Source organism: Felis catus, chromosome E1, assembly GCF_018350175.1.
Source record: "Felis catus isolate Fca126 chromosome E1, F.catus_Fca126_mat1.0, whole genome shotgun sequence".
Lineage (NCBI taxonomy): Eukaryota > Metazoa > Chordata > Mammalia > Carnivora > Felidae > Felis > Felis catus.
The window spans coordinates 53,613,788-53,641,778 of NC_058381.1; the positions used below are offsets into that span (position 1 = coordinate 53,613,788).

At 47.9% G+C, this 27,991-nt stretch overlaps 1 protein-coding gene and 1 long non-coding RNA gene across 16 annotated transcripts in view; both read right to left on the reverse strand.

Moving 5' to 3' along the window:
- Positions 1 to 27,991, reverse strand: part of SLC39A11 (solute carrier family 39 member 11) — a 428,457-nt gene that overhangs the window by 113,822 nt on the left and 286,644 nt on the right. The window contains exon 8 of one of the 15 annotated variants that reach the window (XM_045045248.1): positions 22,684 to 26,273. The exons of the other annotated variants lie outside the window; for them this stretch is intronic. Within the exon in view, the coding sequence (XP_044901183.1) occupies positions 26,083 to 26,273 (191 nt within the window). The 3' untranslated portion in view covers positions 22,684 to 26,082. Of the gene's footprint in view, positions 1 to 22,683; positions 26,274 to 27,991 lie in introns of those variants that run through there. 15 annotated transcript variants of the gene reach the window in all.
- LOC123382101 lies at positions 10,422 to 19,943 on the reverse strand. The gene is made up of 2 exons (XR_006589963.1): positions 18,747 to 19,943; positions 10,422 to 10,671 (listed from the first exon to the last, which is right to left on the reverse strand). It is a non-coding gene; the product is annotated as an uncharacterized LOC123382101 (long non-coding RNA).

Consider the following 27,991-nt stretch of genomic DNA (forward strand, 5'->3'; position numbering starts at 1 on the left):
GATCTGTAGGGTAAGGCCGACAGTTACTGATTTTTTTTCTTTTTTTGTCATGCAAATGAACGACTTAAGCTTTGATCGCCTAAGCATGCACCCCAAAGAAGGCATCCACTTCAAAGATGTCTCTCTCTAATAAACACGTTCAGCTACACAAGCAGATAAAGAGCTAGGCCACCTCCCCCACACGGAGGCTCCTCTGCTCTAAAGATGTTAGCTGATGTTGATGACTGGCCATCTGGGCTACTTGCCTTTCCCTTTCCACACTTCCAATTCCTGCTCTCGTGTTTTAAGTTCACCAATAAAGAGTGAGCCCACAAAGCCCTAGGCCCCACCTTCAACCCCAATAAGAGCAGAACCCAATGCACAAGGCCTGGCTTTCTTGTGCTATAGCTCGCTCTCTGCTCTCTCCCCCCACCCCCCATGACCACGCCTGTGGCTGCCAGTGCGCTACCTAATTCCCAGGTCTTGTAAGTAATAAGCATTTTTCCTAGAAGATTCCCCATGGTTTCTGCTGAAAGGCGTCTTGCGATCTTAAGAACCACAAAGGCTGGTGCAGCCACAGCGCTGGTTATCGACAGGCTAGACTAGCACACAACTGGATCCTTTTCTCTTAAGTCCCAGGCAATCCTTTTGCTAGTTTGGTAAGAAAATCCGCTAACGCTGCTCTCCTGACCAAAGCCTTTGCTTCTCATTGCTCACAAGATGAAATGCTAAATTCTTGGCATGGTCCCTGAGGCCCTGGTGCTCCCCCTAGGTGCCCGATTTCATTGCCAGACCCTCCTCTCTGCCCATCCTTCTCTACTCCAGCTAATGAGCCCCACTGTCTCTTACTGCATTTCATCATGGTGCGGGGCTCCTGTGTGCTGTGCCCTTGGGCCTGTCCCCCAACCTCCTCCTCACCTGGTCAATTTCTTCTCTGCCTTCAGGGCTCTGTGTAGCTTTCACTTCGTTGAGCGCGTCCCTACCATCAACGCCTTCCTTTCTCTGCCTCTGTATCAGTTATCTATTGTTGTGTGACAAATCACTCCCAAAATCCAGCAGCATACACAATTAACACTTATGACCTCGCACAACTTCTGTGGGTCGGGGGGTGGAGAAAAAAAGGCACTGGACACGTCAACACCCACAATGGACACAATGGACGAACGCTTTCCAAATTCTGGGGGAAGAGAATGGAACTCTATACACAGTCAAGGCATCAGTCCAAAGTGGGGGGATAATGAAGACTTTTCAGATAAGTAGAGTATTGAAGAATTAACTTCCGTCACACTATGTATTCATTATCTATTACTGGTTAATAAATTATCCCACTTACTGCATGTATTACCTCACAGCTCTGTGGGTCAAGAGTTTAAGGGTAGCTTAGCTGGGTGGTTCTGGTTCATGGCCTCTCATAAGGCTGCAGTCAACATGTCGGTGGAGCTGTGGTCATCTAAAGGCCAGACTGGTTTGGGGGACCTTCTTCCAAGATGGTGCCCTCCTACGGCTACTGGCTGGAGGTAGCTGGCTTCAGTTTCGCACCACATGGTCTCTCCACAAGGCTGATCGTGACGTGAAAGCTGGCTTTTCTCAGAGCAGGTGATCCACGAGGGAAAGAGATCGACAGGGCGGCCAAGATGGAAACAATATGGACTTTCGATGACCTACTCTCCAGAGTAGCATAACCATCACTTCTGCTCTTCCCCAGTGATCTGGTTAGAAGCAGATCACTAAATCTGGCCCTTCCCTTCCAAAGGAAGGAGAATTAGCCTCCACCTCTTAAAGGGAGGAATGTCAAAGAATTTATGGACATGTCTGTAAGACTGCCACATCCGGGCGCCTGGGTGGATCAGTCGGTTGAGCATCCAGCTTCGGCTCAGGTCATGATCTCGCGGTCCATGAGTTCAAGCCCCTTGTTGGGCTTTGTGCTGACAGTTCGGAGCCTGGAGCCTGTTTCGGATTCTGTGTCTCCCTCTCTCTCTGCTCCTCCCCCGCTCGTGCTCTGTCTCTGTCTCTCTCTCAAAAATAAATAAACATTAAAAAAAAAATTAAAACTGCCACATCCTCCTAACACGTGAGGTCAGAATTCTCTGCTCGATGGCTTGGCGGTCACAGCACATCATGCCTCTATTTTTTACTACTTTATAACAAGGGCACGTAACTAATTATGTGTGTGATTTGCAGGGTGCTAACTCTCTAAATTCAAGAACCCCTGAAGGCAAGGACAGTTGTATGTTACATCTCTGGTGAATAGCACAGCAGTTGGTACATAATAGAGGGTCAACAAAACGTTATGGGTTGAGTGAAAAAAATAAACGAACGAATGACTGATACATGTACGGGGAATAAAGAAGGGGGAGAAAGAAGTAGGACACAGAAAATGACCATAAGAAAGAAGTAAAAATTGGGATGACTTTTGACTTTCCTACAATGCAAGGGAAGGCAATGAAATGTATCCAGAGCCCCATGCTAATCAGCCTCCGTGTCTTTGTCTTTTTTTTTTAATGTTTATTTTTGAGACAGAGAGAGACAGAGCATGAACGGGGGAGGGTCAGAGAGAGAGGGAGACACAGAATCGGAAACAGGCTCCAGGCTCTGAGCTGTCAGCACAGAGCCTGACGCGGGGCTCGAACTCACGGACCGCGAGATCATGACCTGAGCCGAAGTCGGCCGCTTAACCGACTGAGCCACCCAGGCGCCCCATCAGCCTCCGTGTCTTTGGATTGCAGCTTAACCACTCTGAGTCATGAGGAAGGAGCCCTGGGCTCAGCTTCAGGCAGCAGGAAACTCCTCAGATTGGCTCAGCAGGCCTCTGGCCACAACAGGAAAACTATTTTCCAATACATGAGACAGAGGAGCCTGGAAGTCACATCTCGCTTATTAGACGAGGCTTCCCTCATCATCCTCCTGGGAGTAACGGGCTTCACATCTCATGGTTCCCAGCAACAGCACCCAGGGAAGCCAGCCAGTGGGTGTGCCCTGCCTCCTGTACTTTGGGTCACTCTATACGAATGGGGGCTTGTCTCTCTGCTCGTCTCCCAGCATCGAGATTCTTGGAAGTATGCCCTCTCTACAGAGCAGGGATGTCTTCAACAATTAAGCAGCAGCCTGAGATGTGGCCTCTGCAGGCAAAACTTTCTATCTTCCCCTGGGGAAATGCCAGATGAGAGGGAGGGCAGGAGGCAGAGGCGGACAGTGGCAGCAAGGGAGGGAGAGGGCAGGATGGAGAACGCATTAAAATGAGAGGCTGGGAGAACAGAACCCAGACCCTGGAGAGTACCCAGGTGTGTCCAGGGCAAACCACACACATTAAAATCCAACGGCATCACCGCATCATACTCAACAGTGACTTAGCATTGACCGTGTGCAAGATAATGGAAGTGCTCAGTCTATAAAAAGACATTACCCCTAGTTCTTGATTTTCACAGTCACTTGGGGAAACAACACACATGCAAAAAAGGATAAATGACAATATAATGCAAGATGGCAGACGCCGTCGGCCAAATAAGTGATTCACACAGAGTTGTCAGGAGGGAGCTGTCCACAGGCTAAGGCAGTCGCCGAGAGTTCCCAAGGGAAGCTGGGGCTGAAACTTCCTGACTTTCTGCAGAGCGTGGGGGAGATCACTCCCAGAGAACAGAGTTTCTGGGAAGTACCTGTGTACAGGATGTGTGTGCATTCACACACTGCTCTGCTGCCAGAAAAGCCTAGTACAAAACAAGAATCTGCCCACCAGGGGTTCATGAGCTTGTTGAGGACCGAACAGTCACACGGGCACAAACATCTGTGATTCAAAGCAGCGCACAGGACTATGTTACTGTGAATGATAATAAATAATAATGATGCCCCTGAGGAATACCCATCAGTCTAGTCTACTGCTGGAGGCAATAGGGAGCCCCTGCAGGGCTCGGTTTCCACATCTGTAGAATGGGATTGTAGGAGTATTGAATAAGACAAGGAATGAGGCAATCGCTGGCAGGTCAAGGACACTTCCTCCTTTCTTCCACCAAGGTGATTAGGCAAGAAGAAGGTAGCATTTGAAGAGGGCTGGGGGGGCACCTGAGTGGTGCAGTCGGTTAAGCGTCCGACTTCAGCCAGGTCACGATCTCGCGGTCCGTGAGTTCGAGCCCCGCGTCAGGCTCTGGGCTGATGGCTCAGAGCCTGGAGCCTGTTTCCGATTCTGTATCTCCCTCTCTCTCTGCCCCTCCCCCGTTCATGCTCTGTCTTTCTCTGTCCCAAAAATAAATAAACGTTGAAAAAAAAAATTTAAAAAAAAAAAAAAAGAAAAAAAATGAAGAGGGCTTGGAAGGGTGGGGTTCTGTTTATTCCAGGGAATATCGGAAGAAAGGGCGGGACAAAGGCTAGTCACGCCAGCAGTCCCATTTACCGAGTTCTTTGTAAGTGCCAGGTACTCGGCATGTCCCGCCTCGCCGAGTCCTCCGCGCCGACTCCGGAGATGCAACCCCCGCCGTCCAGATCTACACCCGGGAGACTGAACCTTACAGGTGTCAATGTCCAGCCCAGGCTAGCAGGTGGCAGAGTTGGCATCCCAACCCAGTTTGCTCCAAGGTATACACTCACAACCACTGCTTAATGCCGCCTCTGCAGGGAGGTTCATGCTGGGGAGCGCTGGTGGAGGAGGCTGGAAGGAGATCCTCCAAGGCTTCCCGACTCCTGGGCCCGCAGGGCTGGGCTAGGGCCCCGGGCTCCAGCCAGCCTAGGGCTTGGCAAGTGACCCCACGGGTCTCTGCACTAGCAACTTAGGACCACGAACACACCCAGCATCTGCACCTCCTGCTTGGACGTGACCTCTCAGGCAGAGAAGAAGCAACACACTCAGGAGGTGCAAAGAAGCGACTTTGGGGGCTACAGGGGGGCTGCGTGGACTGTGGAGCTCTGGGAAGTTGTCACATGCCACTTCTCCACAGGGTGAAGGATTTAAAGGGTTTAAAAGGCAGAGGCAAGCCCCACAAGAGAGGTGTGAGGTTACTTCCGGGATCGCCTCTCAATTGCTTGGAAACAGACCCACCGAGAGCTGACCCCCTCCTCAGCCAGGCACATCTCATCTGATTTCTCGACTTTACATCTCCACACTGGCACAGAGCAGACCCTCGATTGATATTTGGTAGAAGAAAGGGAGTCTTATTTCACCCTCTGGGACTTGCTCTTCTGTAGTGGCTTTGGAGGGGGCTGATGGCAGCCATCTGGATGGAGATGATTCACCTGGGATCCAGATGATCCTGTGCCCCTGGGTCAGATGCCCTTCTGAGACCAGTCATCAATCCTACTCCATTTAACCAACTTTAGATGAGAAATGAATTCTTATAGACAAATGCCTCCATTTCATAACAGAGCCATTGTGCCTGTTTCTTTATATATATATAGATATTTTAATTTGAGAGAGAGAGAGAGACTCTGTATGTGCGCAGAGGAGAATGGCAGAGAGAGAGAGAGAGAGAGAGAGAGAGAGAGAGAGAGAGAGAGAGAATCTTAAGCAGGCTCCACACTCAGGGTGGACCCCGATGGGGGGCTCGATCCCACAACCCTGGGATCACGACCTGAGCTGAAATCAAGAGTTGGATGCCCAACCGACTGAGCCACCCAGGTGCCCCTCCCCCCATTTTACCTGCTTCTATGTTTCTTTGTAAACATTGTCCGTATACAGCCCCCACTTGAGTATAAAGTCCAAAGAATCTGGAACCATTGCCTATTCTTTCCCTCCAGTCCTGCACAGAGCTCTGCCCAGTGGCCACCGTTCTGGAAAGATGTGGCTGCACAGGTCTGGCAACCTAAGGACCCACAGGAGGACACACACCCTTGTTGGGAGCGTGCATCCCACTTCCCCCTTCTCCCCTTGCCCAGCCCAGGCAAGGGTGTGTGGCCAGACTTAGCATCTGGAGCCCAGAGGTAGAAACAATCTATTACAAAGACACCTGAGCAATTTAATTGCAACCGTAAGACTGGTTAATCACACAAGAGGATAACGTGCTTTCAAGCAGCTGAAAAGCATTTGCTGATGAGTGACGCCCAGGGGTTGGTACAGCGACCGGAACACAATGCATCAATAGACCTCCTTCTGGACTCATCTCTGCCACTCTGTCTGGCTGTGGAAGCTTGGAGAAGTTATGCAATTTCCCGATCTATAAGGTGGTCATCTTAAGGGGAAAGTAAATAATTTCCAAAGTCCCTTTTATATGACGAACCTTACTACTCTATCATACAAAATTACAGCGATCAACACAAAGTCAGCCTCTGGTACGTGTAACTGTTTTGATACTAATTGAAGAGGCTTTGGGGGTTTGGGGTGGGGAGCCGGTTCTTGTATACTCGGTATCCTTACCCCCCACTTTTGGTGGCAGCTCCCTGCCTTTCTTTGAGGACCCCCAGCTCTATTCCATGCAGTCTTGATGGGACTAGTGAACAAGCCCCACCCCACCCCCACCTCCGGACGGCACGTGAACCCTCTCCTGTCCTAACCAACTGCTCCAGCCTGGTAGGCATCCTAGGCCTCCACAAAGGCTGAGTGCAAAGGAGGCTGACGGGTGAACCTGGGTGGCAGCAGCTTTGCCATTGGTGCGTGGAGTTGGCCACATAAAATGCCTGATGTTCTGTTTGTCATATGTGCTGTGGGGCCTCTGAGGATGGCACGTTCACACTCAAGAGAGTGGAAGTCCCGGCTGGTGTTCCCTTCCTCCCCTGATCAGTGAGACACAGCCTCAAGGCCTGCTCATCACGTCACCTTAATCAGCTTGCTCTGGGGAATGTCGGGTGGGCTCGCAGGTCAAGTTGACACCCCAAGAGTGGGGACCAGGAGAGGTGACACGTGCTGACTTGCACCAGACCACTCTGGCCTATGGTTCTTCAAAGCACGGAAATGAGGAAAGAGATCTGTGCCAGCGTCAGATTCCTCAGGCCTTTGAAAGCTTGAAACTTGGGAACTTGAAAACCTCCTTCAATCGTCCTCTGGCTTGAAACACTGCTGTTGGGATGTGTGATGTCCTTCTAACTCAGAACTATGTCTCCCTTTCTGCAAGCTCTGGTGATGGCACCCTAGAAGCTCACGATGGCGCTTCCTGGCAAGGGTCCCTTTTTCATTTACGGGGTTGGCACTCAGAATTCTTTTCCAGTCTGCAAAGTTAGTCTACTTCAGTCTGGGGAAATTTTTATTTGACCACTCTGGCACTCTCGAAACTCCACTTTCTTTTTGGAATGGTGATTAGTCAGTAGCTGGTCCCACTGGATTCACCTGCTCATTTTCTTATCTTCCTTTCTCACGTCATGTGGCATTCTGCCTTTTATTCTATTTTCTTAGATATTTCTCCAACTTGCTCTTTTAGCCTTTCTACTTTTTAAATCTAGGTTTCCTGTTTTTAGTTTCTGAGAGCTCCTTCTTCATCAGATCATCCCTTTTAATTAGTGATTATGTCCTCTTCTTCTCTGAGGATATTAATCATTTTGTTTTGTTTTCATGTTTTCTTGTGATCGATGCCTTGTTTCTGTTATCTCCAAATTAGCTTTTGGACTTTATCTTTCAGAAGGAAGGCATTCCTCAGAAGTCTGAGTAACTCTGGCTGTCCAAGCCATATTTCACGCAAGGCATTAAAAGGCTCACTGGAGGCCCAGGATGGATGGGGCTTGTCGGGCGCTGGATGAAATCCCAGGGGGCTGTGTGGTCACATCTTTTTGGTAGGTAGACTCCCCAGTGTCAGTGTCTGGAGATCATTTGCCTAAGACTCTTCAGTTTCCCCAGCAAAGAGTCCTCCCCTTTCCTCCCTGGATGCTGTGCTCTTGGTTTCATTATTCCCTGTACCAAGTTGGATCATCACCTTTATTTTCTCCTGGTCTATCAAGCCAGATGCCTCTCTGGCCTCGTTTATATAGATAATAAACGTGTCTCTTGCCATGCTGCAGGAGACATGACTGTCCATTTGTTGGGTGTGGGACAAAGATCTAACTACTCCTGGAGCACCTGGGTGGCTCAGTTGGCTAAGCATCCAACTTCGGCTCAGGTCATGATCTCATGGTTCATGAGTTCAAGCCCCACATTGGGCTTTCTCCTGTCAGCACGGAGCCTGCTTGGGATCCTCTGCCCCTCCCTTGCACACCCATGCTCTCTCTGTGTTTCTTAAAAATAAATAAATATTTTTAAAACTTAAAAAAAGAAAAAGTCTAACTACCCCCGATACAGATTACCACCAACCACCCTGTTGGCTGTCCCATCTTGTCCCCATTCTACTCCCAGGATTGTTGAGGCTTCCCAGGATTTAACTAGCACATTTCATCTGGCTTCTTGGAGGCTTCCATTCTGCAGGTACTTAGGTCCTTCTCCATTTGAAGCCAGTCAATTAGCACTTTTTCTTCTGTTTTCCATTTCCCAACATCTGTTCACCACTCCAGATCTCTGTCCTTCTAGGTACCCATTTTTAAGTCCTTACTATCATTTCAGTGGGGTTTGGGGAAGAAGCAGAAATGCATGTGCTAAATCTGCCATGTTTAAAGGAAGCCAGCTTAATTCCAAGCCTCTGTTTTATTGTTTTTGTGTTTAAATGAAAAAAAAAAAAAAAAAAACCCACCGGTAATAATCATCACTGAATACTATGGTAAGAAAATGTCTTTCCTGATTCTAAAATCGTACTGGTTAATCTATTCAAGCCAAACATATGTCTATCCTGTTCCCTGGCAGCTCCAGCCATAGAAATATACACAAGAAAAATGAATATGCATGTCCACAAAAATACTTGTGGAAAATGTTCAGCGTGGCTTTTCTTCTAGTAGCCGCAAACTGGAAACACCCAAGTATCTACCCACAGCAGAATGGATATGCTGTGGCACATAAATACCACAGTATATTACACAGCAAAAAAAAAAAAAAATTGTTCAATTCATCAACTAATACGACACAGGCATGGATGAATCTCAGAGCAAAAGAAACCAGATAAAGAAGGACAACATGCAGGATGATTCCATTAAATGATATTCAAGAATGGGGAGAACCCATCTGTGGGGAAAGTAACTTAGAAGAGTACTTATGTCTTAGAGGAAGTTACTGCCTGGGCAGGGCTATGAGGAAGCTTTCTATGTGGCTAGAAATGTTTTGCATCCCGATCTCAATAGTGGTTACAGGGATATGTACATACACAAAAACTCTTTCAGCTGTATATTTGAGATGTGTTTACTGTACATACATTATAACTTGACTTTAAAAGGAGAAAAAAGAGGGGTGCCTGGGTGGGTCAGTCGGTTGGGCGTCCGACTTCGGCTCAGGTCATGACCTCGCCGTTCATGAGTTGGGAGCCCTGCGTCGGGCTCTGTGCTGACAGCTCGGAGCCTGGAGCCTGCTTCGGATTCTGTGCCTCTCCCTCTCTCTGCCCCTCCCCTGCTCACACTCTGTCTCTCTCTCTCAAAAATAAATAAACATTAATAAATAAATAAGACAGAAAAAATAAAGTATCGCTGATTATCATTTTAAAGCTTTGTGGGAAAAGATTTTCAGAGAGGAAAAAAAAGGGATGTGATGCCTTCCCAAACCTCCCTGGATCTCAGAAGTGAGGGGAGGGGCTGGCATCTTTGCATATCAGCGGTTCAGTCACTGAGATGCTTGACTGAAATAGAGTTCAACCTCCTTGCCCCTCCAGTTCTGCTATTAGCGCCGTGGATCTTGGGCAGGTCACACTTTCTCTGAGTTTCTCTTAAACCAGGGGGTGACCTACGTTACCTTGGAGGTCCATTCCAATTCCAAAATTCTTTGACCACTGGGGAAAAGTGGGGATTGTTTTTTTTTTCTTAAGCAAAAGACATTCTATCTCTTCCCTCCTTTTCAACCAGACACGGGATTCCTCTGCTCTTACCCTCTCATCACGGACCAGATAAGCTCTCAGGGGTCGGAGACCACATCACCCCTGTTTTTTGTAGTCAACAATCGCAGTGAGATGAATATGGCAGGCACTGTTAGATGAAAGAATCTTATTTTGCCATAAAATATATTGGATCTAAAGCAATGAACCTGCATCCACAATAAAAAGCCTATCAGCAAAGTGGTCTAATAATACAAGCCTTTGGAGAGAGTTACTATTTCTACCAGCCAACTTGGTGGGCCACTGAATAAATTGCCTTCCCCCCGCCCCAACCCAAACTTGGCCTTTGCAGAAATGACATTGTATTCTCTTTGGCCAGAAACAAGAAAAACTACACATAATATGTTTGAAGAGAGAGTTACCCTCCAAGGTTATCTTATTCTAACCAGAGATCATCTGTGAGGGGGAAAGTATCTGGGCAGTCAATTTGATGGGCTGGCAGCCTCTCTCTCTCTCTCTGTCTCTGCAGATCGTCCCCCAGAGTCAACTTTGAGAATCGTCACCATCGTATCCTAGACATCTTGCTTGCTATTTGAAGTCAGAGCAACAACAAAAAGTAATATGAACTTGAGTGATTTAGAATCTAGAGTCTAGGGTTCGATACATTTATTGCAAAGATGCCTAAGCAACTGAAACACAAGGGTGAGACTGAAAAAGGAACAGTTAGCCTCATGTAAAGACAATGTGCCTTCAAGCAACTGAAAAGTGTTTGTCGATGGGAGAGGCAGAGTGAGTGGCACAGCAGCAGGGACATCACAACTCCCTCTGGAGACCTGCTTCTGGTCCTGCCTCTACCGTTACCCAGCTGTGGAATCCTGGACAAGTCATTTGGCTTCTTGACCTGTAAAGTGGGCAAATTAGGGTAAATGAAATAATTTCCGAAGTCTCTTTTACATGATGAACTTTACCGTTGTCTGATACGTGGAGAAAAATTGCAAAGATAAATGCAAAGTCTGTTCTTGTAACTCTCTCTGGTGTCTGTAACGATTTTGACACTATTTAAAGAGGCAATGTGTTTGGGAAGGGCTCCGTTTTCCTATGCTTGGATGCCTACTTCCTCTCTTTGGAGACGGCACTCTGCTTTTCTTTGCGAATGACCTCCCCACCCCCAGCCCTCCCAGTAGACTAGGTCGATCAGATTTTCTCTCCCAGAATTGGATCTTGAGCTGAATGACAGAGGCAGAAAATGGTTGTCCCTGAGTCATTGTAACGTCAGCTCTTTCAAAAGACACCCGTTAGCTTGTATCTATCATTGCAAATCTTGGGATGCCTCGCTATGGTCTTCCAAGGCCTGGCAATCCATTTTCCCTTTCATTGTCTGAGTTATTCCTCATACTTCTGATAATCTCCTTGGTGTGATTAAGCTGGCCAGAGCTGACCTCTGTTACTTGCAACTAAGAATCCTAACTGACACAGAACTCTTTCCTGATCCCTTGTGGGACCTTACTTTGTTCTCCGAATTAATAAAACTTAATTCATTTTAACGTACTCTAAAAAACTAGGTTAAAAAAAATCTAATAAGACATACATTTTCCCTAACTAGAATAAGCAGAGCTATTGCACATTGAGAGTCATAATTTTATTTTATTTTATTTTTTTGCTACTGTAGACTGTACTAGATTAACTTGGTAAAGCAGCATGGTCCTTTATCCTGCTGGACTTAAACTGCATTCAAGTATCAAACTCTGGGACTAGTTCTGTCCTTCCCTATGATCATGGGTATCACCAGGATCCTGGGCAACCCTTGTCAGCATCCAATCTACCAACCATTTCCTGGAGGAAAGCAGAAGCTGATCATCCAGCCTAAGCCCACGATGGCACTGCTAGGAATACTTACTCCAGGAAAATAAAGAATTTCTTTTTAATAGGCGGTCAAAAGATATGCCAGAGCTAAGACTTCAGCCATTACTCTCACAAGAGCAAAATGCCTCCAGTCGGGACAGAGTGGGGCAGAGGGAGGCTCAGAGAAAGACACCTACTCCCCATTAACGAGAGTAAAGTCCACTTCCCTAATAATGTGGCTCTGGGAACCAACATTTAAAACTTGTCACTGACAGTGCTCCTTATTTATGGTTGGGAGAGGCTTTCGGGATGACTTTCTTGAAAGAGCAGAGCAAGGTATCTAGTGCTAGAATAGAACCGTTGCTAAAAAAAATAGCTGGCATCACCCTCTCATTCTGAAATAGTGTTGTCTGTTACAGTAGCCACATGTGGCTACTTAAATTTAAAAAAATTAAATTAGTTAAAATTCAACAAGATTGCATACCCACATATCCAATATGGTAGCTAGCGGTTACCATATGAGACTGTGTATACGGAATATTTCCATCATCATAAAAAATTCTATGGACAGTACTCATCTACAAAGGTGTCTAACGCTCTATGCAGTGTCTAATGGGGAGGAGTCTCTCCAAAATGGTGCTGCTTCCCAATGGTCCCATGGAAAGACCATGAGGTCTCTCCCTCAGAGAGAGCTATCAGAGTATGCCCTGAGGAGGAGGGAACTTTTCTGTACTCAGGCCAAGTGAAAGTCCACTCCAAGAAATAAGCTCGCCAGGCTTGGCATACTTCCCTGTAGAACTGCTCTCTGACTGTTTCCTGGAAAGAGTCCCGAGGGGAGAAGGTGGCTGGGAGAATTCTAGTGGCTGACTGAGGAGAAGGGGCTACTCTGGAAGTAGCCTGCATTTCCAAAGGACAAAGGACCAGCTTGATTATTTTGGAAGGTGACTAGAAACAACGTCTACAGGTTCTCTCCTCAGAGGTCCACCTACAAGGGCAAATGGCACTTCTAGTGGAATTTTTGCAGAGAAGACCACCAGGGGATGAGAGGGAACTCCTACGTGGTCCACCACAAGGCACCCTACCTATACCAGTGGATACTCCCATTGGAGGCTTAGAAAAGCCCTCAGAAACCCATGAGGCGAAGGGCCCACACTTGAAAATCTGCCACTCTGAGTACACAACACTAAATTACAACTGTCATCTTTAGGGAAGACCGTTTGCCAATACCACCAACTATACCCCACCACCACCTTTTCTTTCTGTCTTCCTTCAGTTCCCTGGCATGGCTGAGCCATCCCCAACAAGATGAGCAAGATCAAAGGGTAAAAAAAAAAAACAAAAAAAAAAAACAAAGGAAAAGACAGACCACCCACCTCTGACCCCACTGTGGGCTTCCAAGGCTAATCAGATGAGGAGAGAAGGATGTTCATTATACTGAATGAGAGACTGAAGTTACCAGACTGGCTCATCAGCATCAAACAGGATAAGGAAAAGTGTTTATCCACCTGAAACATACTGGAAATTGAGATGTCTGCCCATGAAATCACCCAGGGGCAGTAAGGGAGAACTAATAGGGCAGTTAGATACAGCGATGAACAGAATATAAAGCTGTTCTGTGATTTGCCTTACAAACTTAGAAGGTTCTAGAAGGAATGTATGAGAAACGTGCAGCCCAGGTAGGACTGCAGGGATGCAAACAGCCCATGAGGAGGTGATGGTAAGAGCACTAAATTAACAACGACACGGGTGACCTGTCAGCTTTGGAACGTAGACTCCTGGCCACAGGAGCACCATGTGGCGTGGATAATTACTCCATTTTACGCAGAGGGAATGGAGGCTCAAAAAAGCTCGATAACTTGCCAAAGACTGCAGTGAGCGGGTCAGCCAGGATTCAAACCCAGGTGGGCTCTTGCCACCATGTGGCTGCTTCTGCAAGGAGTGGTCTTGAATGGGGTTCCCTTTCCACGAGGTCGCTCAGGCACATCACTGGTGCTGAGACTCTGACAGACCACTGTCTGGGCAGAGCAGAGACTATTCCTGCCTTCTAATATCCATTTGCCCCCCTTTCCTTAGCAGGAGAGCACTGTGAGCCCGAACTTTCCAGAAGACAAAGCAAGAGTTTGGAGTTGTCCTCTGTACCACCTGTAGAGTAGGGTAATGACTGGAGTTCCAGTGGCTACCCTGACTATGAGGTAACTCAAGATCAAAGCCATATGCAAAGCAGAAAATGAAAAGGGACCTATGTCCCTAAATGTGTTTTGTAGTCGCCATATCTGTGCTGAACTGCCTGTCTCTGAGAGCAGATGCTGTTGCTTCAGGTTTTCTGCATATGCAGCCAACCCCTCATCCCAACTGGGAAGGCAGAGAGGTTCTTTACGTTGGTCTTTGGATCCTGCGTGCTCCATTCAACATCGTCTGCCTGCATTTCCGTGGCCGAGAAAAGTTTCTGGAGGTGTGTGTTGGGGGGGGGGGGGGGAGTGCCCAGCTGTGGAGTATTCCCGTCTCCATGAAGGCACTCCTTGGACTGAACTTGAACTTGTGGATCCCTACACCTCTCATAGGAATGAACTCCCAGACACAGCTTTGATCATTGGTGGCAACAGGGTTATTTTCTTAAACATCTCTTAGCTATTTCTTTTGCTCTTCCTTCCCATTCCCATCCCATGCAGAGGAGGAAAAAAAAAAAAAAATCAGCCAGGCAAGAGAACATCCAATTCCCTTTCTTAATTAGAAGAAGCAAAACATTTGAAAAGCAGTGGCACAGTTACTTGAAGAACATCGCACATTATCCACAAGCGCAAAGCTAGCGTATTAAGGAAAGCAGCAGGGGCAAAGAACACACTCCCAGGCTAGTGGAAAAGGCGATCCATATCTGCAGAGGCATCTGTCAATCACAGCGGGGACTTCCTAACCCCCTCACTCACTGCCAGCCACGCGTGAAAGAAGGGCTCGTGTGGAATAGAATGAACCCAAAGTGTCAACAGCACAGCTATGAGATCTATCGTCCCCAAACTCACGCTCCAGAGTGCGTAATGGATTTGGAGGAAGCGTTCAAATAAATAATCATTTCCTGGTAGGAGATTAGATTTCATACACCACAGCCCAGCCCGAGCTTACGTGGAGGAATATGAAGAACAGAGTTCTTTTTCCAAAAGGAAAATTTACTTCGAATCCACTAATAAATAAGTAACTAGTTCCTTCCAAACCCTGTGGTCTGGGAAAGAAAGCAATTAGCTTGATTGAGAGTGTTTTCTGACTTCAAGGGTTCTTTAGAGGCAGTCATATTACATCAGATAGAGGAATGGCTGACTATGACAGATCCTGGGGTCTCTTTCTCCAGAAAGAGCAGGTTGGCTATGACAACATCACTACCTCTTGAGATAAACCAGAATAGTTCACTTTTAGATAGTTCCAACCGTGAAAAAGTTATTCCTTATGCTGTGCTAACATCTATTCTCCTATACCCTTCACTCGTTCGTTCTACTTCCGGCTTGGGAGGGAACATGGGACAAACCCAGGCTCTGCTCCCCATGGCGGTCCTCCCAAGACATAAAGCAGCCAACACCCCCTCCATTTTCACTGCTTTGGCCTAAAAGGCCCGGTGATCTTGGATGCTACTCTGGCCTCAGTTTCTAGCCCAGCATGCTGGGGGGTCCTTGTCTGCAAGACCAAGGCTATGGGGCTCTCTTCTATCATTGGATTCTCAGAGGAGGGTACCCTGCCTTGTACCTCCCCTTGTCCAGGTGACAGTAGACACAGCATGAGCCCTGAAAGGAACGGCTTCACCAGGTTCACTTATCAACTCCAGTGGTACCTCGTGCCTTGCAGAAAGGAGGTGAGCAGCAAACACTTCAATCAATACGTGATTGAATGAACGATTAAGCTTCTCTTTTTTTAATGTTTATTTATTTATCTTGAGAGAGAGAGAGAGAGAGAGAGAGAGAGAGAGAGAGAGAAAGAGGCAGAGAGAGAACCCCAAGCAGGCTCTACGCTGTCAGCACAGAGCCCGACGCAGGGCTCAATCTCACAAACTGAGAAATCATGACCTGAGCTGCAATCAAGAGCCAGACGTTCAACCGACTGAGCCACCCAGACGCCCCCAATTAAGCTTCTTATGGAATTAAAATCCAAATTCACTTCCTTCCTCCTGAAGACACTTTTCTCACTTTCTCACTTTTGTCACCTGTTTGGGGGTGAGGAATCTAATTTCGGGACTGTACTTAGGTCCCTGTTTCTGTCCGTCTTCACCTTGTGACAGTGCATCAGAATTCCAGCCTTGGAGATCTTTGAGTTTAATGATTTAATCATCCTGCAGGCTACCTGCCCTTCAGGTCAGCTACAGATTGTCATGCCATCAATAGGCTGGTCTGAGTGACTAATTAGATGATCTTTAGGTGATATGTGGCTTATGTTCATAGTCCAAGTTTTGAAGAGGCATGTTGAACGTGTTTGTCTGGTCTTCCTGGAAGGAGGGTGCTATGGGTGGAATAATGTCACGGTTCCCACCTCCCCCCCGCCCCAGTTCATATGTTGACGTCCTAACACCTAGGACCTCACGTCAGAACACCTAACACGTCACCTAACACCTAACACATCAGAACATGACCTTGTTTAGAAATACACTGTTGCAGATGTAATAACTTAAGAGGAGGTCAGCCTGGAGTAGGTCGGGCCCCTTATCCAACGTGACTGGTGTCCTTATGGAATGGACATGCACAGAGGGAAGATGTCAAGAACCACAGGGACAAGATGGCCATCTGTAAGCAGAGGAGAGAGGTGTGGACAGATCCTTCCCTCCCAGCCTCACAAGGAGCCAACCCTGCTGACACCTTGACTTTGGACTTCTAGCCTCTAGAACTGTGAGGCAATACTTTTCTGTTCATTAAGCTACCGAGTTTGTGGTCATTTGCTCAGCAGCCCTGGGTCCCCCTCAGCTCTGCATGCCTTCCTTCCCTATCCCACCTCCCTGCTCACCAGGGACTGACTGTACAAGGCCCTTCCCCATTTCAGGTGGGAACAGAACCAACCCCCAAAATGAGGAAGGTGAGCCACTACCTGCAGGTGTCTGTCTAGATTTTGAGAGTCTAGAAATCTAAAGCCAGTGTGGAGCAGAATGGGAAATGCAGGCTGTGGGGGGAGTCCTGAGTGTTGGGGTCACCAGGAGGGGCCACCGAGGCATGCTGGGCAGATGGGATCAAGTAATGTTCCCCAAGGAGATGATGCTTGAGCTGGGCATTGAAGGTTGAGTAGAAGTTGGCCAGGTGAGGGGCGCCTGGGTGGCGCAGTCGGTTAAGCGTCCGACTTCAGCCAGGTCACGATCTCGCGGTCCGGGAGTTCGAGCCCCGCGTCGGGCTCTGGGCTGATGGCTCAGAGCCTGGAGCCTGTTTCCGATTCTGTGTCTCCCTCTCTCTCTGCCCCTCCCCCGTTCATGCTCTGTCTCTCTCTGTCCCAAAAATAAATAAACGTTGAAAAAAAAATTAAAAAAAAAAAAAAAAAGAAGTTGGCCAGGTGAAAAGATGGGCCAGAAATGGTGGAGGGGGACAGAGGGAAGGGGAGGAAGCAGAGAAGGGTGGGGTTGTGGCAGCCTCTGGACAGACCCGAGCAGCATATTGGCTAAGGCCAATTGTGAATAAGGGAGCACCAGGGCATTGGATGGGAGGAGGGGATCACGGGCAAAACCCTGAAAAGACAGCTTCAGCACTACACTGGAAGTCAAGACAAAACAGTGTGTTACCACTGGAGGGATATTTTAACATATTTTTTTCAACGTTTTTTATTTATTTTTGGGACAGAGAGAGACAGAGCATGAACGGGGGAGGGGCAGAGAGAGAGGGAGACAGAGAATCGGAAACAGGCTCCAGGCTCCGAGCCATCAGCCCAGAGCCTGATGCGGGGCTCGAACTCACGGACCGCGAGATCGTGACCTGAGCCGAAGTCGGACGCTTAACTGACTGCGCCACCCAGGTGCCCTTCTCTTTCTGCCCTTTCCATTTATCAAAATCCTATGCATCTTTTACTGTCTAACTGCCCTAGTGTGCCCTTCCTCCCCAGCTCCCCAGACTACTCGCATCCCTGACCCAGAGTTAACTGGTGCCTCCTCTCTGCTCCTGGTGCCCTTTCTCTGGGTCACTAATGGAGCAGATCATCCCCTCAGTAACTGTGTTTTGACCCCCTCCCTCACTTGGTTGAGTGACCCTCCAATGTCTCCATGGAGTGCTGAAACGTTCCCAAGAACTCAGGAAAGGGGCAGAACCAAGTGTGTGTTAAGGAATGTCACTGAGCGGTGCAGAAGTTCCTTATAAGGTCAGGGGATGGCACGGAGAAACACATCAGAGGGACTCAGACAACTGGTAACACTGCTCAAGAGAAATACACAGGCAGAAGATGGGGAGAAAAGGAGATGGGCCAAGGATGCATTTCTCCTGGACAAGTAGGAACAGGTGTAAGTCTGTAGAAAGCTAGGGGACACACGCTCACAGGTGATTCTTCAAGCTGCCAGCAGGAGCTAAAATTGCCACCACCGATAAATGAAGAACCCTTTACCTGTACCTCAAACTCCCCAGAGTGGAGGGAGCATTTGGGGGTGCCACTATGTGGACCCCCGACTCTGCAGTCCACTGACACAAGAGCACAGAGCAGATGTGAACTTCTGCGGCTTCAACAAAGAATCCCTTGAGGATGACCCCAAAAGGCCTTTTTTTTTTCCTGAATTATGAACACCAGAGTTAAGAGGGAGATGTCTGCGTTCCTTGATTCCTACCATGTGAAACATGGAAATGACTCCAAGACGGAGGACAGAAAGGGCGGCCGCTGCTGCTGCGAGTTTCCAAAAAGACACTCACGATCCCACCAGAAGAGAAAAGCTGGGGCAATAAGTGAAAACTCAGAATTCAAAAAAGCTCAGTGGTGTAACAGAGGGGGTTGGGTCCTGGGGTCCACACACCTGAAAAAAAGATACACGTTACAGTGGCTGCTTAATTCTGTCTCTGTCAGAGAGCACGCACTGCTGTTAAAAAGAAAAAAAAAAAAAAAAAAAGCAAAACTCAACCCTGCTTGTCGACTCAGGTGCTAACTCGGCTGTATCTTGGACAACAAATTGGTGTTTGTCTAAAACACACACAGAAAAGAAGATACCTTCCCAGTTGTCAGAGCGAAAATCCTTTACTCTTCTGTCCAGCAACTGGAAGAAAAACAAGGGAATTTGTGGCTTGGTTTCCTTGACAACCTTATCTTCACTCCAGGCGTCGTGCCCTGTCTCTAAGCAACAGGGCACTCTTCAGAAGCACCGGGAGGCAAAACCTAGAGCTTATCCTGAGCCCCGGAGGATGGGGCAAATCAGGGCAGAGTGTGTCCCTGCCAGGGCACAGCCCAAGGAGCTTGGAAAGGTGCACGGCCCCAAACACCCCCACCAGACCCCATACACAACCCGGCATCTCCTCCCGTCCTTGGGGCCTAAAATTCTACCTCTCTGCTCTCCTCCCCTGGGCGTTTTCCCCTGACCTCTGGAGGGGTCAGTGGCTCAGTTCATCATGTACCCCACTCCTGACAGAAAAGCCCCACATGGCCCTAGTGTGAAGGGGAGACTGCCCCTTGAGAACAGGGCACAGAAAGGGAAGTTAAGATGCCTCTGGGACTTGCTAATTGTGCAAACAAATGGCTCTGCCGGAGAAAAGCATTTGATTAAAAGCAGACGGGAGAAGACGGCTACGTTGCTGTATTGACATTTAAGAATTTGCACCTGAAAATGGGAGTCAGAGATTTTTTTTTCCCCCCCACCAGCACGTCCCTGCTTCTTCTCTAACATCTCTGCACCGGGAAGCATTTCTGAGAATATACTGAAGAGCAAATGAACAAAATATCTGGAAATGACAGCTCTGAACTTTAATCAGAGCAAGAGATGATGAATTTGTCGCTCTGAGGCTTGGAGGAAATGGGGATGTGGAAGGGAAGGTGTGGACAAACACTGCTTTTAACTACTGTATCCGGTAGTCAGGGAAACCACTGTCCCTCTGGTCCCTTTACTCCTCAGGCAGGCTCATGTCCCTGGTCAAAGTTTATCCTCCTGTCACCTGGGAGGCAGGGAGGTGGGGCCACGCTGACTCACCTTCCTTCGCGGGTCTGGAAATCACAACTTGCTGAAGTTGTAATACATACAAACCACACGGTTATTTACACAGTAAGATAAAAACTATAGATTCTGATTCCTAGCTCTTACTTACGTGTGGAAATGGAGAATTTGGCTAGTCTAAATTGCTATCATTCCAAGGCAATTTCCAAATTCCAAATCCCATAAGCTTTGGGTTATTTTATTTTTTATTCTTTTTTTTAAGCTTATTTATTTTTGAGAGAGAGAGAGAGAGAGAGAGAGAGAGAGAGAGAGAGAGACTGAATCCCAAGCAGGCTCCGAGCTGCCAGTGCAGAGCCCAATGCAGGGCTTGAACTGATGAACTGTGAGATTATGACCTGTGCTGAAATCAACAGTCAGATGCTTAACCAACTGAGCCACCCAAGCACCCCTGGATTATTTTCTAATTAGTTTCTTTGGTAGCCCATTAGCAAGACAGATCTATTTGAGATTCCCCTCCTTGGGCATTTTCTCTTGAGTAGAATTGCTGACCAAAAGGGGCGATGGATTTCTTTTCAAGCACTCATTCGAGCCCCGTTTATAATAGCTGCTTGGCTCAAGCTGAGGGATCTGTGCTCTACAAAGCTGACAGTGGGGCTTAAGTCACGGGCATGGGCTGCAAAGATCGACAGCTTGGGGCCACTCCCAGGGTTAGGAAAGAGAAGCAGTCGGGGAAGAAAGAGTTCAGGGGCGGGAAGAGTGACTACGTGCTGGTATTTTGTAGGACGTTGAAGCAGGGCAAGATGTGGCACGAGATCCAAGGCAACAGGAAATGGGGCCCGATGTCTATTCCCAATAGCTACCAGCCACTGCAAGAGCAGCCAGAAGGTGACTGACTAGGACGAGACCCTGCATGAGGTCGCGGTGCCACCCTTTGGGCAGGTAACATGCAAAAATCACAGGCCAGGGGGCTGTCTCTTCTCCAAGGTGCTGAACTGCCGAAGGACGGGTGGCTAGACGTGGCTCGGACCCAGGTGTGGGAGGAAGCTCGGGTCCATCACAGCCCCCCTGGGGGCTTCCCACAGACAGAACTGGCCAGCTTCCACCCCCCTGTGTGTTCTGTGGAGAACAGCCTCCCTCCTCGTCTCCCACGGCCCCGTGGGAGCTCACCACTCCCGAATGTGTGTCTCCAGGTCCACAAGAAGATAGGAGCCCAAGGCAACGGAGGCTGTTTGAGTCAGGCCAGGACCCATCTCTGGCACTTACCACCCTGAAAAGGGAAACACACCAACTGCGCGGGGAACAGACCTACACTGGGCTGCCGTTTCACTCACTGTATTTAATCAGAGAGAGAGGAAGACAATGGGATTTTGATTTCAGAATTCATCCTTGGTTAATTGTTATTTGCAGAACACAAGTAACATTTTAATTATTTTCAACCCCACACCATAACAGCTATCAAGGGAATGGAGACAAAATAGAATAAACAGGGGACTTATTAAACACATAATTAATGTGTGCTAAAATTAGCATATATGAATATGAATGAGCTGGGACTATTATAAAGTCAGTACCTCAAATATTATCACCTGATTAGTCCTGTTATCTGCTATAGCTTCTCAAGAGTTGAGGCCACCCCAACAGGGGACGGGGACACATCAGCAGATGAGATGTTCCTTGGAGGATTAATCTGCCCGCCAAGGCTTCGGGTATTTTTATAAATCAAAGTTTGAGAGAAGCTACAATTCTTTTTACAGTGAAGCAAAGACACGTCAAGCGCTGGGCAAAGATCATCGCAAAGCCAACATGGGTCACGTGGGACTCTGGACATGATAATGTCTTTGAGTTCTGGGACGGAAGCAGCGGGCCAGTCTGCAGGAACAACCTGTTCTCGGGATGGCTTCTCCAGGTGGAGGAAAGGGTCTGCAGGTATTTCTCATGGCAGCCTTGGCCCAGCGTGGAGCTGCCCGGGCCAAGCACAGCAGCAACATTGTAGTTCTGACATAAAAGATGGTCTGCCCGGTGCATGCGAAGGTAGGTCAGTGCCGAGGCTCGAGACACTAATCTCATTAACTAGCAGGAAGAAAGAGAACAGCCTGGTATTGAGCCAGTGGCCTTGACCTTTCCCATGTGCCGCTCCCCAGGGCATTCCCGCTGGCCTCCTCCATCCTCTCTGCTGTGGGTGGGATCACTGGCACCCAGTCAGTCCTACAAGGCCTGGGTTTCAATGTCAAGTCTAGGAGCAGTAAATATTATTGTTTAAACCGCACACAGCCAAAAGAAACGACACCCTTGCTCCAAAGGCTTGCACTTACTGCTTTGACTTCCGGTGACAATGGATTCGTTCTGCACTGCATCATAATACGTGTGTGTATAAACTTCATCCTGTCTGCCAGACGGGAAGCTCTTTTGAGGCAAGGGCCGTTTTTTATCCTGTTTTGTAGCTCTCAGAGCATCTACATCCACGCCATCGGACATGGCGGCTACTAGCTACGTGTGGCCGCGAAGCACTTGGGATTTGGCTGGTGGGACTGAGACAATGAATGATTTGTTTTTGTTTTAATTAACTTAAGTTTACATCTGAAAACTGAAGAAATATATATAATATTTTTTTTTCTCCACTCTACACAGCTTTGTTTTGAGGGGACTACATTTCACTTGAACCATTAAAAATTTAGCCTCCAAACTGAGTTGTGCCCAGAGTGTAAAATACACGCTGCATTTCAAAGACTTAGTGTGGAAAAAAAAAGAATGTACAATGTCTCAATTTTTTACATTGAGTCTGTTGAAATAATAAGATTTTGACTATTTGGGTTAAATAGAATATGTATTAAAAATTAGTCTCGGGGCGGCTGGGTGGCTCAGTTGGTTGAGCGTTCGACTTCGGCTCAGGTCACGACCTCATGGCTTGTGAGTTCAAGCCCCACGTCGGGCTCTGTGTTGACAGCTCAGAGCCTGGAGCCTTCTAGAGATTCTGTGTCTCCCTCTCTCTCTCTGCCCCTCCCCCGCTTGTGCTCTGTCTCTCACTCTCAAAAATAAGTCAACGCTAAAAAAAAAAATTAAAAATCGGCTTCACTTCCTTTTTACATTTTTTAAAAAAATGGCTACTAGGAAGCTAACAATGGAGACGCAGATTGCATTGTATTCCTGTTGGACATGGGGGATCTAGCAGCCTCCACACACAGGACGTATCAGTCGATTGTTTGGTTGAACATTATAAACAGATGACTGCACCACCTCTCACCCGGCCCCCAGTCTCCATCACAAACCAGATAAAAGTATTTTTCAGGTATCTGGATTAGAAATCGAATCTGTGCCCAGGAAACAAAGGAAACCGGAGACAAAGGAATAAAATCGCGTGTGCCAATTAATGAGGAACCTCCCTCCTTTTGAAATGGATTGAAGTGCAATACAGTAGTAGGTTGTACAAGAAGAGAAGAATTCCAATAATGAGACCATCAGAATGCACTTCCTTCTTATCTCGATGGCAAGGGGGCTCTGTGTTCTTAGCAGCCGAGGGAAAAAAGAAAAGGCATACACAGTAAATTATGAATACCGTTTCCACAAGCGAGGCAAAGCTTTCGCAGGCGGTGCATTCTAAACTAAATACCTTATTTGGGAGCATTGGGGGATGAACTAGGCAATGTTCCCAGCAAAAAAAAAAAAAAAAAAAAGTGACAGTAAATGCTGTGGTGATTTTCATGTGACAGTTAATGTCCTTCCTTCGAAACCCGAGCTGAGGCAAGAGAATCTGTTCTGTGAGAGGGCTAAGCTGGCACAGACCAGTATGCTGGCTTGCTCGGGGGGCAGGGGGGTGTCACCCGGAGCAGAGAATGACAAGATCATCCTTGGAGTGGCTCTTTCCACATCTCCTTGACATCAGACGTGGTGACGAGCCTGCTGTGATTTCTCTGCACAAGCTGCCCCCCGCCCCATCTGAGAAATCGGAAGCCAGATCAGAACCAAAGGGAACAAGAATGATGGCACCACAGGGGTGACCCTGTCCTCCCCTTAGCTTATTTTAACAAAATCCACTTATTTTCAAATTTTGAGACGTAAGGCATTTTATTCGTAAAATACGTTTGACGCCCGACCCCACAACCAAGAACACCTGTCTCGGGAAACAGAATGTCTCCCCTAAATAGAACTCGGCCCAAGGCAAGCTGAGGTAGGCTCTAGATAACCTGTGGAGTTAACACTGTTTTGCCAAGGGTCCAGGCCAGTGCCATCCAATAGAACTTTCTGTGATGACAGAATTGTTCGGTACCTGTGCTGTCCAATGTGGTAGCCACTGGTTGCGTATGGCTAGTCAGCACTTGACATGTGGCTAGGTGTGACTGAGGATTTAAATTCTGCATTTTGTTTAAATCTGACAAATAAATAGGACAGCATTTGGTGGCTCTGGGACCTCAGGCTTTCTAACTCCAGAACCTACGCTTGTCTGTCCCTATAGCTACTAGCTGCTGTCCCGGACAGTGCAGGTCTGGGAGGACTTAGGAAAACCGTGAGGTGGCTGATAACTGCCTGGCCAGAGTAGAAAGACAATTGGAATTTACCGGAAACATTGAGTCTTCAGACAAAAACATGTTCAGATCCTCTTGCCTTAATTTTTCCCTTTAATTTACATAATAGATGGGAGGATGACCTAATCTAGCAGATGTGGAAATGAGTCTTGATTTTAACCCTAGTCCTCATGCAGCTTTAATTTTTTTTTAAGTTTATTTATTTTGAGAGAGACAGAGACAGCCCAAGCTGGGCAGGGGCAGAGAGAGAAAGGGAGACAGAGAATCCCGATGCGGGGCTCGAACTCCCGAAACCGCGAGACCATGACCAGAGCAGAAGCCAAGAGTCGGACCCTCAGCTGACTGAGCCACCCAGGCGCCCCAATCCTTATGCAGCTCCAGAACATAGCTCACGTGTTCCGGCCAGTCGGTAGGGCACAGGCAGGGGTCTGTAACCCATGGCAGGAGTTGGGAGTGAATTTTAAAGTTGCCCTGTTGCACTGGGGAGGTGGTGGTCGGGGGGGGGCTGCAGGAATCCCAGTTACGATTTCACCCTCGGGGGCTCTGTGCCAGTTCTCCTGCTCAAACCCAACAGCGTCACCGGGGAGCACGCTACCAGCTTCTGCTACGGTGCTCACCCAGGAACACAATATGCTGCACAAAATGTCATCCCAGACAGGAGCCCAAGTTAATTATAATGTCAGGCTTCCCACTGAGACACAGATAATTAGAGGAGAATATTACAGTGTTTCCCAACTCCTGGGGTAAATGGGAAGCATCTTCGAATGTCACCTGCTGGAGATAGGAATTAAAGTGGTTGGAGATGTTCCACTGGAGACGCCCAAGGCCAGAACGAAACCGTCTTTTGGGATCAGAGCGGCGTGAAGGCAAAGTAAGAGGGGGCAGGGGGGAGGGGAGAGGACGAGGTGTTCTAGGCCCGGTGATATACACGTCACAGCAGATGACATAATGAGTGGCCCTGCTGGTGGCCAGCACTGTCACCTCACTTAACACCGAACCCCAAGATGGATTATTATTTCCATTTTACAGCCAGGACCCTGAAACTCCCAGCGTCTTAGCTGAGGTCACCCAGCTGGCAAAGCATTTGGTGACTCCAGGGTTCACGCCCTGGCCTTTCTGATTCTACATCCTGGGCTGGTCCCCTCTCCCCACACCTCCCTCCTTGATACATCAAAGGGCTAACGATTTGCTTGGGTCCTGGCTTGTCCTCCCTTGGTGGAGGTGGTGGTGATGGCGACAGGTGCATGGGGACCGCGCGGGGGCTCACTGTACCCACATCTGCAGAGCGCCCACGGTGGATAGTCCAGGTTTCCCCTGCCGAAACCTCCCTGCTGATCTGAGCTGCTGCGTCTGGAGTGACAATCGCACCAACACGCCATTGTGGTGCCGCGGACATTCACATCTAATGTGGCAAGCTTCAAAACACGAGAAGCATTTCCTGAACTTCTCTGTAACTGGCTCTGAAAAACTCTGTGATCCATCGGGAGGAAGAAAGCATAGCCCCCGTAGCGAGAGGCAGGCTGCCCATGCCTGCACATGCAACCGTGAGCTTCATCTTCTGCCTCCCTGGACAGCTTCGAAAATGTAAAACAGGGGGTACAAATACCTAACTCATACACAGAGGACACTTACAAAAGGCCCCGGCAAGTGGCAGCCTCCAGTATGACTGGTGGCTTTTGTGGCTGCCAATGAGTTGCAGTCTTGAGTGGTCTTCAGCTTACACATTAACTGAGCCTGGGTCCCTGGCTGTGCAGAATACTCCTCCAGTTTCTGGAAACAGAACAATGCGAAGGAGAGGCTGTTGCTTCAGTGTTTTCCCTGGAAAGCTCCCTTTCTAATAACAGGATTTTCTATTCGGTCTTTGTCCCAGGAAAACGAAGAGTCAGGAAGCTGTTCTTTCCAGCTCTTGGCTCCTTCCTGTAAGCTCGAAGTTGCCAGACCGCTGAAGCTGCCCTTCCAGCACGTGGAGACCACACACAAGGGTAAAGTGAATGCCAGGGACAAGACCTGGAACCTGGGAATCCCAGCGCTCATGACAAAGGAGACTTTGCAGACAGGACGGTCCTGGATTATCTAGGGACAGGATAACCAAGCGTAGGTTATATGGGTGGACCAGATAACCCAAGAATCTTTATAGGAAGGAGGCATAGAGATTAGACACAGAAGAGAAAGCAATCTAATGCAAATCCTTTGTTTTGTTTCCAGCCTGTAATGAAAACGACCCAAACAAGATTATCTCAGCCATAAAGGAATAACTGTTATTTCTACCCTTTTGTGTGTGTGTTGGGGGTGAGGGATGTTGAGGCAGTTAAGCGATAGAGGTTCCTCTTCCAAAAACCTTTTTTATCATACAAGTCACTTGTGATAGATAAGTTGATAAATCTCACAAGAACATGAAGAAAATAAAAATCAGCCACAATCCCAGGAATAACCAACGACGGTTAATATTTTTAGTGTATAAATTTGTGAGATTCTGTTCCTTAAAAAAAAAAAAAGCCCCACTCAAGCATTTCATGTAAAGCCACAGAATGTAGCCTAACAGGAACCGTTGAATGAAGACAAGCCAAGTAATTAAAATCAATTGTGCTGTTTCTGGAGACACAGGCAGTGACCCTAGTTCGCTGTATGTCACAGCAACAACCAGCAAAGTGAACTTGGCTCTTGACTTTAATGAAAGGAAAATAAAAAGCGTGTGACTCATCTCGCCTCTTCTATGGGTTTATAAATAATTTTAACCACAAAGGAGAGCCCACTGTGTCACAGAGACCCACAGAAGCTGAATGCCGTCCCTTAGCCCGCCTGTGGCCAAGGGAGAAGGGAAACTGGGACCCTTGGCTCTCAGATGACAGCCCTCCATCCCAGGATGGACCGTAGGTACCAAGTGCACCAGTCATTCCTTGTGCTGGAATAGACACTGAGCTTCAATATGCAACATGAGGTCCTAAAAGGGAGACAGCATGGGGCTTCTTACAGGAAACTCCATCTGTGGTGGGGGTGGGGAGAGCGAGACCCCTTTAAGTGACTGCCATTCAAGGTGATAACCATCACTACAGAAGCAGAGACAGGACATAGCAAGGCATCACCAAGAAAGGAATGATTTACACCGTTAAATACATTAGATGAATATTGTACTTTTTGTATTATTTTTCACAGAATCATCCAATGCCAGGGCTGAAAGGAATCGCAGCGATAATTTAACACACACACACACACACACACACACACACACACACCCTGAGTCACCAAATGGAGTAGTGCTTGAAGAAGATAACTCTGGAAGATCCCTTTAAGCTCTAAATTTATCTTTCTGGCATACAAAATGATGCTATAGCACACTGTCGAGACCATAAGCTGCTCATGAAAAGAGATTAGTAGGAACTCGGTTTGCTAGTTGATTTTTAATTCCACTCAGATGCACAGAGGATGCTTGTTTTCCGAAGGCCCGGGGACCTCTGGAAGGCTCAGAGCCCTTCAGCCTGCACGATGCCGCATGAAAATCACTTTTCAGAGACAAGGCTCAGAAGGCGACAGAGTTGCTTGTGCAGAAAACACGTCATTTCCCCGGGGCACCGTTTTCCAAAGGACTCGGGCACCCCATCCCGCCTTCGACGCACATTGGCCAAGTCAGAGAGGGGGCATGGAACTTGGAGGCGGCACATCTACCTGTAAAGACTTGAGGTCTGCCACACGGGCCGGAGGGGCTCACGTCTGATGGTCTTCCTCGGCCATTACGGTTTCTTCCGGAAACACGTCCACTGTTGGCACGATTGTGCGTGTTTTTCTCCAAAGTG